This window comes from Coloeus monedula (genome assembly GCF_965178545.1).
Source record: "Coloeus monedula genome assembly, chromosome: 4".
Lineage (NCBI taxonomy): Eukaryota > Metazoa > Chordata > Aves > Passeriformes > Corvidae > Coloeus > Coloeus monedula.
This window is the reverse complement of record NC_138784.1, coordinates 73,767,757-73,784,184: the sequence shown is the minus strand read 5'-3', so window position 1 is coordinate 73,784,184 and position 16,428 is coordinate 73,767,757. Positions and strand designations below refer to the sequence as shown.

The 16,428-nt window shown below is 48.1% G+C and overlaps 1 protein-coding gene across 1 annotated transcript in view; it reads left to right on the top strand.

Annotated features, from left to right (window-relative positions):
* The window catches only part of PLXNA4 (plexin A4), a gene marked incomplete at both ends in the record, with an annotated part of 391,941 nt that overhangs the window by 354,450 nt on the left and 21,063 nt on the right, over positions 1 to 16,428 (top strand). The window contains 4 exons of the mRNA XM_082280537.1: positions 1,520 to 1,586; positions 3,533 to 3,679; positions 9,103 to 9,262; positions 15,732 to 15,835. Coding sequence (XP_082136663.1) covers positions 1,520 to 1,586; positions 3,533 to 3,679; positions 9,103 to 9,262; positions 15,732 to 15,835 — 478 coding nt within the window. The remainder of the gene's footprint in view (positions 1 to 1,519; positions 1,587 to 3,532; positions 3,680 to 9,102; positions 9,263 to 15,731; positions 15,836 to 16,428) is intronic.

The following is a 16,428-nucleotide window of genomic DNA, read 5'->3' as shown; positions in this document are numbered from 1 at the left end:
GCACACAGCCCACTGTGGAGAACCAGCAAAAAAGGAGCAGAAGGCACTTCCTGGCATTCAGGGCAGCAATGCCAGGGGCAGAGACTGGACTTTGCTTTGGTGTCTGTTAACTCCCTGATGTGATTCAAGTCCTACAGCCAGGCTGGTGACCACCCTCCAGCTGTCCCCAGGCTTCTTGTCTGTGCTTCTGCTCTGATGCTGGATGGCACTGCCTCCTTCCAACTGCCTCCCCCCTTCAATTCCTCCTTCCCCTTTCTCTATCTCTTTGTGTTCCCTTGCTGCTCATTCCTGTCTTGTCCTGAGCAATCCATCTTTCCTCTTTCTCCTTCTTCCAGTTCTCTTTTAACTCAAATCCTCTTTTTTGGAAATGAATCATGGCCTTTGGAAGGACAGCCAGGAAACAAAGAAGGCACATCCACTGTTCCAAACCCTGGAAACACCAGGAGAAGTCAGGGAAGTAAGTCCTGCACTGAGCGGCACCAGAACAGAACATGTGAATATCTAAATGCCTTGGGTCAGATGTTGGTGTGAGTGCCTCAGACAGCTCTTTGGAGCAGCTGGATTCAAAGGGAAGGAATGCTTCCCTTCCCACCCATTAGTGAAAGGGAATGTTTTGCAGTTTTGGCGGTGTTTGATGGAAGGAAGGAGCTGGCAGAAGTGATTTTCCCACCTCACCTGTGTCCAGTGCTCATCCCACATGAAATCTACAGCCCCAAAGAGATTTTCAGGGCAGAGAAAAACAACGACAAGAAGCGAGAACCTCTGCATGGCTTTGGTGAGAGCCAGGACAAGGAGGACCCACTTTAATTCACCCAGGCAGGGACTCCTCTTTTTTCTTGGTTTCTCCAAGTTTCTCTAGGTTTCTCTTGGTTTTTCTCCAGTCAGTGCAAGTAGTGGAGCCAGCACAGGTTTATCCCATGTTCCTGATGCCCACACCATATTTACAGGTCCGAGTCAGTGTTTCTGTAGGAGAAGCTCACCCTGAAGCCTCGAGATGGATTTTTCTTCGATTGAGGACAGAGTGCTCAAGGGCAAAAGGATGAGCTCTGTGTATGTGCCACATTGACACATTGAGGAGAATAATCACTCCCAAATGCCAGGGAGATAGGCAGTGCCAGATAACCGTTCCCTGGAGACTTAGATCTGTCTCTCCTGAGTATTTATACAGCATACTTGACATATGGCCTTGCTCTGAGCTCCTCAGATTTGATGGATTTATCCCCTCTGAGCTCTTTGGAGAAGATTCCCTCAAATGTCGTCAACTCCTTTTAGTTGTTGGAGAAACTGAAAAACAGACAAAAAGCGACTTGTAGTCACAGGAGAATCAGCAGGGCAGCAAGGACTTTCCTGCAGGTTTCCTAAATCCAAAACTGAAACAGGGAACTTAGGATGTGCTAAATCCTGATGGTGCCACGCCAGACTTCCCACTGGGCAGGAAGATGGACAAGGACAGTATTTTGGTAGGACCAGCATGACTAACACATTTCCAATTTGCTTTTTTCTCCCTGGTCAACTTTAGGACAGAGTCTGTGGCTGAGAAAATGCTCACCAACTGGTTCACCTTCCTCCTCTACAAGTTCCTCAAGGTAAGAGGAGCAGCATGCCTGGAAAAACTGCTGCTTTAATGCATTTCTTCTTGGTGAGGTTCACTTGGGGTGAAAACTTGCCAGATATAAAGTTAAAGGCTTTTTCTTTTGCCTCTGGAAGGAGGTCACTGCCTAATAGGAGATGGGCTGTTTTCTGACACAGGGAGAACAAAGAAGGATATTTTGTTAGAGAGGCAGCCTGTTGGTCTCTCCCTTGTAGAGACGTGGGATCTAAGGGTCAGTGCCAAAATGGGGAGGATTTCAGAGCCTGACTGAGACCTGTGTGGAAAATGCTGTCCTTTTACCAGCAGACTGAGGTCTCCATCATGTGGTGACCCATATTTTCAGTGCACAGTGGAGTGAGATCTCCTTCCACCCCAGCTCAAAGGCAGAAATGAGACCCAGCCCCAGGAGGAGTGGAAGGACACTCGTGAGCAAAGCTGTGTGAAAGAACTTGAGTGGAAGAATTTGAGGCACTCCCTGAGCTCTCTCATTCCTCCTGGAAGGTCTCCTTGGGGTTTGTGCAGTTAAAAAAGTCTTTCAGTCTTTAAGCCCTGCCACTGACTGCTGGGGGATCCAATTTCCCCTTGGGGACCCACACTGAGCCTCAAGAATCTCAATTGCCAAGGCACCAAGCTCAGGGCCAGCCTTTTTGGAAGGAGCTGAGCTCTGCACCTCTCCCCCACTCTCACTGCAGCTGCTAAATATCCTCCCACCTCACATCCTCATTTGGACAGAATAACCACCTCTGCCTGGCAATTCAAGGCTTTACAAATAAAACCCAATCCCCCTGAGCCTTCCTCAGGCACGACCAGTTCAAGGATGAGCACAGGGGAAAGTTTTGAAGGTCCCTGGAAGGTAATTTCAGTGACTTCAGTATCAGATCCCCGCTTTCAGCTGAAAGGAAAGGATATAAGGAGGTGACTCTCTAAAGAGCTGCTTTTGTAATAGGCTTTTTTCACCCCACTCAGCTACTTGTCTTCTTGCCTTAGCCTGAACAGAGGCCTGATAAGGGCAGGAGACAGGCACACAGAAGCAATATGCTGCTGGCAGATAAGCTAATTAAGTGGGAGACAGGTGTAGGGACTGAAAAAGGGGCCACTTTGCTTCCGATTTTTAACTTGTTTTTGCTGGGATTTATACCAGAGGAAAATGACCTCGCTCCTTGAGTTGGGACACAAGAGGAGAGGGCGAGGAGGGGAGAAAGAAGGAAGGGATGAAGGGGAAGGGAGGTAGGAGCAGAGAGTTGGGCAGCATGGAACTGAGGGAGGGCAGCAAGGGAGGAAAAGTGTCAGAAGAGGACAGCAGTGAGTGGGAATGATGAGGAGTAATTAGGGACAGATGAGCTTTGCTGTGCCTGCCTGGGGCTGCTAGTTGCTGTCCTGTGCTGGGCCCCACACATCTGTCACCACCACACAGGTCCAGGAACACATCTGCCTTCAGCAGGAGAGTGCTCAGGGAGTCTGTGGACTCCAACCAGACACCCAGGGTGGGGCACCAGCCATCCATCTGCATTTAAAACCTGCTTCCAGGTCATCAGGGACCTATCCCACCACCTGCTCCAGGGCAAAGCTCTGGCCTGGTGGCAACCACTCGAACAAACCCAGCATTGCCAGGGAACAACGACACCTTTGTCCCATGACAGGACACCCACAGAGTCACAGAATATCCTGAGCTGGAAAGGACCCACAAGGATCATCGAGTCCAACTCCCAGCCCTGCACAGGACCATGCCCAAGGGTCACACCATATGCCCAAGGGCTGGTTGTACTCTGGGGAAGTGGAGGGTCACCTCTGATCCCGTGCTGTTGGAATAGACTGGTTCCCATTGATGTATCCATCATGAGTGATTTGGGATGGCAAACCAAGGCAGTCACTGGGATGACCAGGTTGGATTCTCAGTTCTGTCCTCTAGTTTCACCTCATGGTTACCTTTCATCCCTGCAGGAGTGTGCTGGAGAACCTCTCTTCTCCCTTTTCTGTGCCATCAAGCAGCAGATGGAGAAGGGGCCCATCGACTCCATCACAGGGGAGGCCCGGTACTCGCTGAGTGAGGACAAGCTCATCCGACAGCAGATTGACTACAAGACCCTGGTGAGTGCTCTGGGCACCTCTTCCCATGGGCTTGTCCAGAATCTTCTGGCTAAAGGGGATTTAGAGAGCAGAAGCCAGTGATTGACCCTCTGGGATGATTTATTCCCGTATCCCAGCAGGGAAATGCTGCTGAAGGCCGACTATTAAAATTAAATATGTGTTTCTCCAATGAGGATTTCAGCATCAAGAAACAGTTAGAGGTACACAGTGCAGGGACCTATTAGGTCAGCTCTAGAGCTGGTGCAGCCCTCCCTCTTGAGAAAGCACAAGTCAAAGAAAAAGGAACTTGATTTAAAGATTTCAAGGGGAAAAAAAATCCCTGTCACTGAGCCATTTGCCTCAAAATGGAACTGTCTGCATGGTGCAAGATACACGTTGCATATGTGCAGCTTTAGCTTCTGCTCTGAGATTACACCCTCTTCCCACTCGATTAAAGAGCATCAATTAAAGAGCATTAGATACCTCTTCTTAGTGTGTTTGTGGGCCTTCCTTCTTTCCTGGGTGCATTAAATCCACTGAGCTTCTAAGTCTCTGCTGGGTGAAGAGCACTTTCTAAGCCTCCAATGATCCTTGTAATTTTTCTATTTCTCATCTTTATTCTCAGCAAATCCCAAATTTTAGGACAGTCAGAAGATGCTCTAAATGGATCACATTATTTTATTTGCACTTTCAAACTAGGGACGTTCATTTCGCTTAGCTCCAGATACCTCTGAGAGCCGAGTCCAATCCCAGAATCATGGGATGGTTTGGGTTGGAGGGGAACCTAAAGATCATTTTGTTCCAACTCTTAGACCTTAACCTGTCTTAGACTTTAGCTCAGGTGGGCTGATGCTAGAAATGCCCTTTTGTGTTCTTTAACTCCAGTCTAGCGCTGAGCTTGGGCTGAATCCAAGTCTGACAAGGGGATGGACTTAATTCTTAAAGAAGGCCGCAGCTTTATTTTGCATATTAAAAACATGACTTTCCTACTAAATTGGCAGCATGGTGCTTCTCTGCTATTGCATGTGGCAGTCTAAAAATTCAGAGGACTGATCACACATGGAGAAAATGAGCAGAAAGGAGAAAAAATGCAGCCACAGAGTGATCACTTTCACCGAAGGAAATCCCCCCGATCCTTTTAGGCTTGATCTAAAGCAGCCAGCAAAGGGTAGTAATTATACATCAGGCTGAACAAAGCTCTCCTCCGCTGGCTTTGTGCTGTTTGATGACAATCAGCTCTCCCTCTTACATCTCAAGAGCAGACAAATATATCCCGATAGGAATCTCAGCAGATTTACAGAGATCGGCTCTGGCGAAGGAGATTAAGAAGAAGCAGAATATGAATAGGATTGTTCTTCATTTCTGTTTCTCTTTATTTCTGTTTTATTTTGTCCTTCCTCTACCTTGCTTGAGGTGCCTGACATCTTTTATTAAAAATATAGAGTAATGAAATAAATCAAGAACTGATTCAGTGTTTGTAATATGGGAATTCCCACAGAAAAATGGAGAGAGACTATTTACAGAGGCCTGGAGTGACAGGACAAGAGGGAATGCCTTCAAACTGAAAGAGAGTACGTTTAGATCAGAAATTAGAAAAAAATTCTTCCCTGTGAGAGGGGGGAGGCCCTGGCACAGGGTGCCCAGAGAAGCTGTGGCTGCCCCATCCCTGGAAGTGTTCAAGGCCAGCTTGGACAGAGCTTGGAGCACCCTGGGATAGTGGAAGGTGTCCCTGCCCATGGCAGGGGGTTGGAATGAGATGATTTTTAAAGTTCCTTCCAACCTAATCCATTCTACAATTCTATAATTCTCAGAAGGCTTTCCTATGCTTGGCTTTTTTTGGGGTCTTTCTCCTTTTTCTCCACCAAGCCTCACTGTATGAAAACCCCATGGAACTTTCCAGCCTAATCTGGAAGGGAGAGAAGGATTTCTGTCCCTGGGACAGGAACTGTAGAGATGTTCTGGTCTCAGGAAAAAACATTTAAACTCAGAACCGGGGTCACCATGTGAGTGATCACAAACTGTGCCTTTATAATTGAAATGCCACTAATCTGTAGTGGAGATCTGGGTTTAGCTGAGCCAAGCTTTGCATGTACACAGACACTTAGAGACAGCTCATGGCTGGGAGGGCTGGCAGATAAAAAAAAGCCCAAGGATGGAGTAAAAGGTCAATAAACACAAATCCAGAGAAATGAGATGTCCCAAGGTCACACAGAGTCAGGGGGAGAGCAGGGCTCGGAGATTATTTCTCTGAGCTCCCATTCCCATTCCTTGCCATGATGACCCCACAACTGGTAGGACAAAGACCTCAGTGAGTGACCAAACAGCAGTGCCGAGTGCTGGTGTCCTTCTCAGTACCAAAATAGCCACATCCTTGAGTGACCCTGAAGCCCAAAGGAAGGTGGTGGGTGATGGATCAGCACCAGTGACTGTGTAGGGGATCAACATCACAAAACTTCCCTCAGAGTGACCAATCCTGTAGGACTACAACCCAGGCCATCACGGGGTCTCTTCCCCACCAGCTGACATCAAAGACTGTGTTGAAGTCTCTGAGCAGCACTGCAGGAGCAGTGGGATTTGTTCTCTGGCTTGTTTGTTATGAGTACAGAGAAAAGTTTCATGCTCCACATGAGAACAGCTTGGAAAACTCCAATGGAAAGATGGTGTAAAGCCTGGGGAATATATGCCAAAGCCACAGTGCTCTGGGAATGGGATTGGCTTCCATAACTGGTGTTTGAATTCCCTAAAATGTTGGAGGGAGACCCTTGTCAGTCGTTGTAAGGAACACACAGGAGTTTAGGAGTCTTCAGCGGTGACCAACTGCCCCATCTGTGCTTGAAACACAAGAACAGCCCTTTGAAAAATTGCCTTCCCTGCTCCGTCTTCTTCCAGCTGAGCTGGAAAAGAGGAAAGTAAGGATTGCTGTAGTCAGGGTGTGAATGAACGTGGTTCACTCAGGCAGAGTTTTTCTGACACCTTCTAAAGCTGGCACTCTGTGAAATTCAAGGATAACCAAGAGCCAATCACCATTGTCACCTTCCAGCCGGGTAGTGAGTTCTGGTGTGGGGGACACTGGTCAGCACCTGCAGGAGATGTTGGGTCTTCTGCACCAGGTGTTGGCCTAGCAGGGCAGGTCAGATCATTTTAGAGAACACCAAGTGCCTTCTGTGGGGGACTGAGCCAAAATCCAGCTGTTTGTCCTGGAGATTTATCACACCACAGAGCTTGCCCTGACTGGCACCAGCTCATTTTAGCTGAGCTCAGACCACTGAGAGAGTAACCTGAAGAGTAACTTGGTCCCCAGAACCAGGTGTGCCCCCAAAGAGCTGTCCCAGGCTGCCATCACTGCTCCATTTCCCTACAGCTGTGGAATAGAATAGTTTAAGCTGGTAAACATCTTTAAGATCATTGAGTCCAACCATAAACTAAACACCAGTACGGGCTCTCAGCAATCAGGTGGGATTTTCTGGATGTACTCAAGGAGTTTGCAGAGGAAGAGGTTTCTGTGGGCTGGGAATGGGCATAACCCAGGAGGACTGCAGAGGGCAACACCAACTGATGACCTTCAACACTGGATTCATTTCAACAGTGCCTTTTATGTACAATTCTGTGATCCTTCAAGATGAAAGATGCCCCAGAACTGTAAATCTGTGCCATTATTACTATCTGAATTGATGCTTTTTCAATACTTCTGGAAGTAACATATAAATAATAGCATTATGATCTAATCAATATCTCCTGTTTACATCTCCCCTTTCATCCAGCAAGATCACAGAGCTCTTTGTAAGCAGTATCTTCACCAGTTCCTCTTAGTTGAGCATAACATCACCAAAAGGAGCCTGGTGAGGGAGTGTGTAATTAGACTGATAGGATTTCACCCCGTTTTTGAGTTCCCACTGCATTTTAGGAGGTGAAGATGGAAGGTGGTGGAGAGGCCAGCACCTCTTGCATGCTACAGAAGGGAATTTTGGTCAAGTTAAAATTTGTCTAAGGCACCAAAACCAACATATCTGCACTTGTAAAAGTGCCACAGGAACATTTAATGACCATGTACAGCCTGGAGCATCAGTGAACACCCCTTTCAAGTGCAAAGGTGTGCTAAGTTTATAAAACTTTATAGACCTCACACTTCTGCAACCAGAAATGGTCAACAGAGACACAGCCACGGGTTAGCAGGGACATTGCTGTTAAATACTCTGTGTTTAGGTATCCCTCCTCACCACATGCTTTGCATTTACTCTTGGACAGAGTGGAGAAAATTAAATTTTCCTTCTGAGAAAAGAGAGGCCTCTCCATCTGGGCGGATTTTCTTCTGTATGTGAAAGCAAAAGTTGATGTTGGTTTGTGTTTCACTTTTTAAGAAGCCCTGCATTTCAGATTAATAACATTCCTTTGAGAAGGCTCTGCTCAGTTCCATGGTGTGCAGATGGACAAACTTAAGGCTTTTCATTGGAATTATCAAAACCAGGTGGCAATGCAAGGAGGCCACTCCTGAACTAGATCACCTTGACATCTCAATGAGCATTTTTTACTGAAAGCACCAGGACCTCAGCTGGTGTTCATGGGTTTTCTGTTATTAGAAAGAAATTCTTCCCTGTGAGGGTGGTGAGGGCCTGGCACAGATTGTCCAGAGAAGCTGTGGCTGCCCCATCCCTGGGAGTGTCCAAGGCCAGGCTGGATGGGGCTTGGAGCAGCCTGGGAGTGATGCCATGATGATTTTTTGCCTTTTCTTTTATACCCCTGTTATACCTTTTTACAACTTCTGTATTCTTTGTGCTTTTTGCCTACATGCAAAACTGAACTTGTTTGTTCAGCCAGGAGACCAAACGTCTTAGAAGCTTTGTAGGTAGGGATCAGTGTGCCCCAGAGCCCAAGGTCCTCTCCAGAACACATTCTGTAAACTAAGATAGAACCATCCAGGGGAAGGCTTCTTGGGGAGGGGGGCTCACTCGAGCCTCTCATTGGGGAATCTTTGATAGAAATGCTAATTAGTAACACCTATAATGATATACCCAATCTCTTGGGGTGGGTATTTTTTGCGGGGTGCATTTCGATGCATATGACCTGGACATGTGCACCTAAGGATCCTTAAAATAAATACCAAGGTAAAATCCCTTTTCCCCTTCTACCCGTGTTTGACTCTTGATTTTAAGACCAGGAAAAGGCATCAGGATAGTGGAAGGTGTCCCTGCCCATGTCAGGGGTGGAATGAGGTGACCTCTGAGGCCCCTTCCAACCCAAATCCTTCTGTGACTCCATGATTAAGCATAATGAAGATACCCCCATGTGAAACCACATCTCTGTGCCCTCTTGAGGGAGGGAATACTCTTGGCACCCATTTTTCCCACTCTTGCACCCTACATCCCCCTTGTAGAATGCAAACACTACAAGAGGGACAACCAGAGGGTTCCTGTGCCGCTGCAAAATGTGTGGTGCCTCTCTCTCAGGTGCTGAGCTGTGTGAACCCCGACAACGTGAACAGCCCCGAGATCCCAGTGAAGATCCTGAACTGCGACACCATCACACAGGTCAAGGAGAAGATCCTCGATGCCATCTTCAAGAACGTGCCCTGCTCCCACCGGCCCAAAGCTGCTGACATGGACCTGGGTAGGAGATTGCTCCCAGCCAGGGGGGAAAAGGGCAGGGGGGAGATGGCCAAACTCCATCCAGACACTTTGCTGGGGCAGGCCCACCTAAAAACAGAGACTAGAAAAGAATAAGGGAATAAAGGTAGGTATTTATTGAAGGGCCTCCCCAGGGAGCCAAGAGGCTACACCCAAGATGGACCCTGGGTCACGAGTTCTTCACTCTTTTATAAGTTTGGTCCATTTGCATATCAGGATCAATTCTCCAATTACAAAGTTGATGATGTAACTACCCCAAGATTTCTCTCCCCTTCAGAGGTCTTAGTTTACATATTTTGGGGCCTGGAACAATCTAGGTGTCCTTGGAGATCAAACCTAAAGTGGCTTTTTATGTCTAACCAGCATGAGAGAACAGCAGCTAACAGGCCACAAGAAACTTCAGAGTAACACACTAGGCAGTACAGGATTTGAAAACAATAGAAGTTAAAACCTAAGGCATCACTCCAGACCCTCTGCAAGGCCGAGGAGGGACAGTGACAGGGCAGAGGGGACACTATGTTGATGTTTATGCTCCTGGTTTAGGAAACCTCTGGCCCTGAGGACTTAAAAAGACCAGTACCCTGCTTTTCTGCCCACGGAATTCATCTTGGACAAGGTTCTGGAAAAAGCACGAGTAGGACTATTCTTTTTCTCTTGCCAAAGACCCCTGGAAAAAGGATACCTGGAGTGAGGATGCTGGGAGGAGAGGGTGTCTGAATTTGGGGTCCACAGGCAGGTGTGGTACCACCACTAAGAACAAATGTAGAAAAATCTACTCAGGGCATTGCTGAGGTGTCTGGTGGAGGGCTGGGGACTCCCCTGTGGCTGAATCTGCCAGAATTTGCTCTCAGTGACCTTCAGTGAAAGAGACTGGGCTGGAAAATGATGGAGTCTATAAAACCAGCTAAGCTGTAGAGGAACCAAAAGGAGAAGGAGTGGACCGAGGCCAAGAAACAATTCACAGCAATAACGAAGGCAGGAATGAGAGGTCGGGGATTAAAGTTAAGTGTCTGAGTGCGTGTATGTGTAGGGGAGGGAGGAGTTCCTGACAGAAACTGCTCATGAAAAGCAGTTAGAATAACGAAACAAGCTGCCAAAACCAGCAGCAGTAAAGAACGGATCATGTACATCATCCAGAAAAGACCCACGGTGCCTCTGGAGCTGCTGTGAGTCGGCAGGGGAGTGGTGAGAGGTGGGGTGAGCATGAGGAAGGCAGGGCAGGGTGCCAAGGCACAGCAGAGCAGAGAAGTGGGGTTCACAGCCACATCTCCTGACCTCACAGCCCAGTTCCTTCAGATCTCAGACTGGGCGCAACTGGGAAGTGTTCATTCTGCTGAGAAGATGAAGGAGGTGCCCAAAATGAGATGCAGGAATTTTACCTGCGTGTTGTAAATACAGGGATAAATTGGATTCCACTGTAGTTCTGAGAACAAGAAGTTTGTGTGTGCAGGGTCCCAGCTGGAGCCTGACAGTTCTGCATCCAGAATTGCTGCTGTTTTAAGAAATATTGACCTCTTCAAGACCAGACTGGACAGGGCTGGAAGCAACCTGGGCTGGTGGAAGGTGCCCATGGCAAGGGGTTGGAACTTTAAGATCCCTTCCTATCCAACCCATTCTGTGATTCTATGACCTCCTGAGTGCTGCTGAGGACCAGAAAGTTCCAGAAAGTTGGTATGAACATGTGCACCCCTCAGAGGACAGGCTTGCCCACAGTGACAACAGACTGGCTAATGAGCAGCTCTGGCCAGGAGCACTGATGATGCAGTTGGGGGGAAAAACAATTAAAATACAAATACAAACCCCTTGTCCAGCAGAAGAGTCTCACCAACAGCAATGCAGATAACACGGTGGGAGGAGCGGGGCTGGCATGGCTGAAGCAGGAAGAGGATCCACACCCCCAGCCACAGCTCCATCCCAAGCTTTTCCACAAGGAAAAGATGCTCGTTGGCACCTGGTATCCTTCAGAGGCACTGAGGGCAGCAAGGGAGAGCAGAAAGCACTGCTGGCCCTCAGGAATCATTACTGAGCCCTCAGGATCAGCCTGCCCTGGGCTGGGTGCTCAGGGCTGCAGAGGGGCTGGAGCAGAGCAGGGCAGAGCAGATCGCTGCAACCTGGCCTTGAAACCCATGGCTTTCAAACAGCAGCATCATTTCCTGCTCCCATCACCATTTTCTGGGCTTTCTGTCCACACTCAGGCCAGATTGGGCACACGGCAGAAAGCAAACAAGCTAATGAGCTGTTTTGAGCTGTTAAATGCAGGGTAGCTGCAGGCAGAGGGACTTGTGTGTGTCGCAGATGTCACAATGTTTGGCAGTTGCCCAGGCAACTCCTGGAGGGGGTTGTCAGCTGAAAGCCCTTATTTTGAACACCCTGAGGTTACATTTTAGTCCAAACCCCAAATTGCAGCCCTGTAAGTAAAGACTTCTTTCCACTGTGGCGATTTTTGTTATTATCATTTTTAAAAGATCTCTCCACACATGAAACACCCCATCTTTGGGAAAGCATAAAGGTGTGAGGATCACAAAACAGGAATTTGGCTTCATGCTGAGGCATTTGCTCTTCCCTGGGTTTCAGATGATTTTTGAAAGGTGGTGCTGAGGTGGTGGGAGCTGCTGGCTTGGCTTGCACTCAAGTGATGCTGTCTCAGGTTCACTGTGGGCCGTGTCAGGTGAGATTTCACCACCTCACCAGCCCTGCAGTGCTGGGTTGTGGGGTTCATTTAAGCTGGAAACATTTAAACTGGGTCTAACTTTAGTACATATAGGGTAAGACAGTTTGCATGTGTGTCTCCTGAAGATAGGCTGGGAGAGTTGAGGGTGCCCAGCCTGGACAAATTTCCGGAGAGTCTTTAGAGCACCTTCCAGTGCTTGAACAGGCTCTAAGAGAGCTGGAGAGGGACTTTGGACAAGGGCCTGGAATACCAGGACAAAGGAAAATGGCTTTAAAGGGAAAGAGGGGAGTTTTAGATTAGATTTTAAGAAAAAATTATTTACTCTGAGGATGATGAGGCCCTGGCACAGGGTGCCCAGAGAAGCCGTGGCTGCCCCTGGATCCCTGGAAGTGTCCAAGGCCAGGTTGGATGGGGCTTGGAGCAGCCTGGGATAGTGGAAAGTGTCCCTGCCCATGGCAGGGGGTGGCACTGGCTGATCTTTAAGATCCCTTCCAATCCAAAGAATTTTGTTATTCTGTGCTTCACTCCATACAAATATTTCCCAGGCATCTTTCAGCTCCATGTTCTGAGATGAACTTTTATTCCCAGCACAGGTGACCCTCTCTCCACCCCAGAAACAGAGCTGAGTTTCTCCTCTCTTCCTAGATCTGGATCAGAGGGAAGCCACGAGGGAGGTGTAACATTTTCTATAGGATTTGAGGTGCAGGGTGACATCTCCCCACCTTCCATCTCCCCATAGAGTCACTGCCTAGCCAGGCATTGCTGCAGCTCAAAAAAGCACCTCTTTGTCAAAGGCCCCTGGAATTTCCTTTTTCCCAGTCAAGTTGAACAGAAAGGTTGTTTCTTAAAAAAAAGGAGGAAAAAAAAAGGCAAAGAAGAAGTAATTCCTGCGTGCAATAAAAAGATACACTATCTGCTGAATGAAATATAAAGGCTTCACAGCAGCTGTCTCCTGAGTTTGCATTTACCACTGCTCCTGATTGGAAGGCTTGATAAAGTTAATGGGATTTTTACCTCACTCCCCCTCTTCTCCCTCTCTCTGGAAGGTGGAAGTGTAACAAATTGGATTGGAGTGTGTCTGTCCTTTGTGCCGGCTCAGAGGAGTGCTCAGATCTGAGCAGAGAGGGGACAGGGTGCTGCCAGCGAGGACAAAGCTGACAGGGTTCACTTAGTGCTGTGAAGATGGATGGCAGGGTCACCTTTTCCCTTCCCATTCCCTTTGCATTTCCCTGCAGATCCTTCTGTGACCCCCTGAGCTCACGGAGAAGGGGAGCAGTGAGACCAGGAAGAGTTGGGGACAACTGAGGGTCCTTTCCGTGTCAGAGCTCAGGTGCACAGTGAAGTATCAGAGGTGAAGTGATTTGTGTTTGGGCAGGGAAATCAGGCTGCAAAACTGAAAATGGAAACTCTAAGCCTGCCCTGAAGGTTTTCCTCCTTGTCTTGTGCAGTCAGGCTGGCCCTGACTCTTCCTCACACAGCTCCTCCCTGCAGGAAGGCCAAGGGAAAGGGCTCAGGAATGTCCTACGTCTCTGCAGGAGCACAAAAGGCTTGAGGGCACATCTCAGGATGTCCCTGGAGCAGAGGGAAATCTGCTCTGAGCACCTTGTCCAGCCCTTGAATACAAATAAAGCCCAGAACGAGAGAAGCTGTGCTCGCCCTCAAATCAGAGCCCAGTGCGACACCCAGAACCCGTGCATCCCTCCCAAAACATGAGTGTGTGTCTCTCCAAAGATGAGCCAGCAGAGGAAAGAACCACAGGAACATGCAGAGCCATGAGGGGGGCAGGTCAGAGTGACACTCTCCCCAAGAGACCACGAGGAAGGCAACAAGAGCCGTTCTGTGACAGCAGAATTGCCTTTGGCGTTGAGTGGGGCATTTTCTAAGAGCACCATTTCCCATCCCAGCCCAAACTTCAGCATTGTTTGCTATTCTAAGCAGTTTCTGGGACCTGTTAGATCCCAGGAATCTGGTCCAGGTGGGAATGAGCAGAGAGCATCATCCTCAGACTCCACAAGGGTGATGTAGGTGAGGATCTGAGGAGCTGGAGTAGATGAAGGGCAGTTCAGGATCAGTGCTCAGCCAACACAACCTTTGCTCACCCTGAGTATCTCCAGCCAAAGCAACACCCAGCAATAAACACAGCTGCTGACCTCTTCCTGCTAATTTAAATGAATAATAAAGGCAAGTGCAGTTTTCCCATTGCATTTTAATTATGTGATAAGAAAAGTGCTGAAACCAAAAGAAATTTGCAACAGTCCTTGCATTTTTATATCAGGAAAAACAAGCAAGGGTGGCAGGTGATGTCTCCATATCCAAGAGTTCATTTTAATTAACTCCTGCAAATGAATGGACTATTTGCTGTGGTTCTGGCTAAGCTGTATTTGGTTGGGTCACCGTGACTGAAACGTGACAACCAAGAGGAGAGCTTTGAATGCTCCAGGTTGCCTGTGATGAAGGCACAGCTTTCCCTGACAGAGCATTTCTCTCCCTTTGGCCATGGTTATGCTTCCCTTGCTTTAGGCAAGTCTGTGAGTCCTCTGTGAGGAAAGCTGGGGCAATCCTTCTCAAGACTCCATGATCTTAGAAGTCTTTTTCACCCTTAATGATTTTATGGAGTGTTCTTCAAGATTTGAGCAAAAAATGGTGCCCTGAGAAGGGAGGGGCTGCTCCAGTGCTGCAGGAATTCATCACGCAGGGTTGAGGCTGGAGAAGTGGCAGAAGCAGGAGCCCTTCTGCCCACAGGCAGGTGCTGAAGGCTCGTAAAAGCTACATCCTCCACGGAGCCCAGGTTGGATCTGTCCCTGGCTTTTCCTCCCATTGTGCCTCTGCTATTGTTGCCTAATATCAAAAGGGAAAAACTCTTGCAACAGTGTTAAAATACTAAAATAAAAAGCAGACTTTATCTGGAAGCTTCCAGGTGTTCCAGTGGTCATGGTTACACTCGGTTTTGTATTTCTACAATTTTTATAAGTTTAGCAAATTATCATATCTAACAAACATTGGCCAATTAGAAGAGCAGTTGGTTAGGTAATTTTTCCCTGGGTACTGCCCCGTTGGAGTTGGTCCAGGGCTTCTTTGCCCCATTTCTTGTTGTGTCTTCTCAGATTCTGGATGGAAAACAAAATGTTCTTCTTGTAGGTCCTCTTCTTGAAAATAAAACTGAAGAGTATTTCAGGAATGTGTTAGAAGCTTAGCTTATCATCCTAAAATCTAAAAGGAAGGGTAGGAAAAATCCTAGGAGCTATGTAACTATGGAGCTACAGAGCTACAAACATATGAAAAATATATAAAAAGCAAAAATCTGTAGGCACCGCTATGCCTGTACCTAAGGGCTTCCTGCTCTGCATCAGTGGATTTGAGATGCAAGCAGCATTTTGGGAGCACCAAGGTGCATGAGCTGCGCCCAGCACGGGCTCTGTGCCAAACCAGACACTGCTGTGCCCAGGGGAGCCCTCTCTGGGCTGGGTCCTGGCAGGGACACGGATCTCAGGCAGTGCTGAAAGCTCTGTCTGTGCTGCCAAAGGAGAGAGGACCAGGATTTCTCTCCCTGGAACAAGGGACATTTGCTCCTGTCCCATGGTGATGGCAAGGACAGTCTGGTCTTGGAAACAGCCATGTTGGAGCATGAGCAGAACTGTGAGTAAATTAAAAGTTAAGCACTGTGAGTAATCAGGGTGTAGAGGTGATGAGTGATGTGCCCACACACGTGTCCACGTGGATTCTGGGCACAAGGGTTGCCAGGACCGTGTCCCTGTCTCATTTGTCCCTGTTTTCCTTGCAGAGTGGCGGCAGGCGAGCGGGGCGAGGATGATCCTTCAGGATGAGGACATCACCACCAAGATAGAGAATGACTGGAAGAGACTCAACACGCTGGCACACTACCAGGTGACTGTGGGAGAGGGTGGGTAGGTGTTAGATCTTCTTTCTGACAAAATAGAAAGGAAAATATTATTCTCTTGCCCAGGGAAGTGGTAGAATCAGCACTCCTGGATGTGTTCAAAAAACTTGTGGATGTGGCAGCTGGGGACATGGGTTAGTGGTGGCCTTGGCTGTGCTGGGTGAACAGTTGGGCTTGATACTCTTAAAGGTCTTTTCCAACCTTAATAATTCCGTGATTTTATCATTCTAAGATGCAGACGTAAAGAATGGTTGAGTGGGCAATAACTGGGCAGAACCCCCGTGTTGAGCACATCCCTGCTGTCCCACTGTCCTTGTCCAAATTATCCTGAACAAGGCTAGAGATGAAGCCAAGGGCAGAAAAAAAATCTTGTCTCTCAAAAGACTTTTCTGGCGAGTGAAGGTGGTGGAGAGGAGATGAGGACGACACGAGCTAACATTTCTCATGTAGACAGACAAACCCAAGGCCTTCCGTGTCCCTTTTTCCAGTGTATCCGTGGCCTTTTAATGCAAGCAGAGTTCAGAAGGATGGAAGAGAGAAAAATGGAAAGAGGGAGGCTTGGTGACTGGAAAAAGGAGGT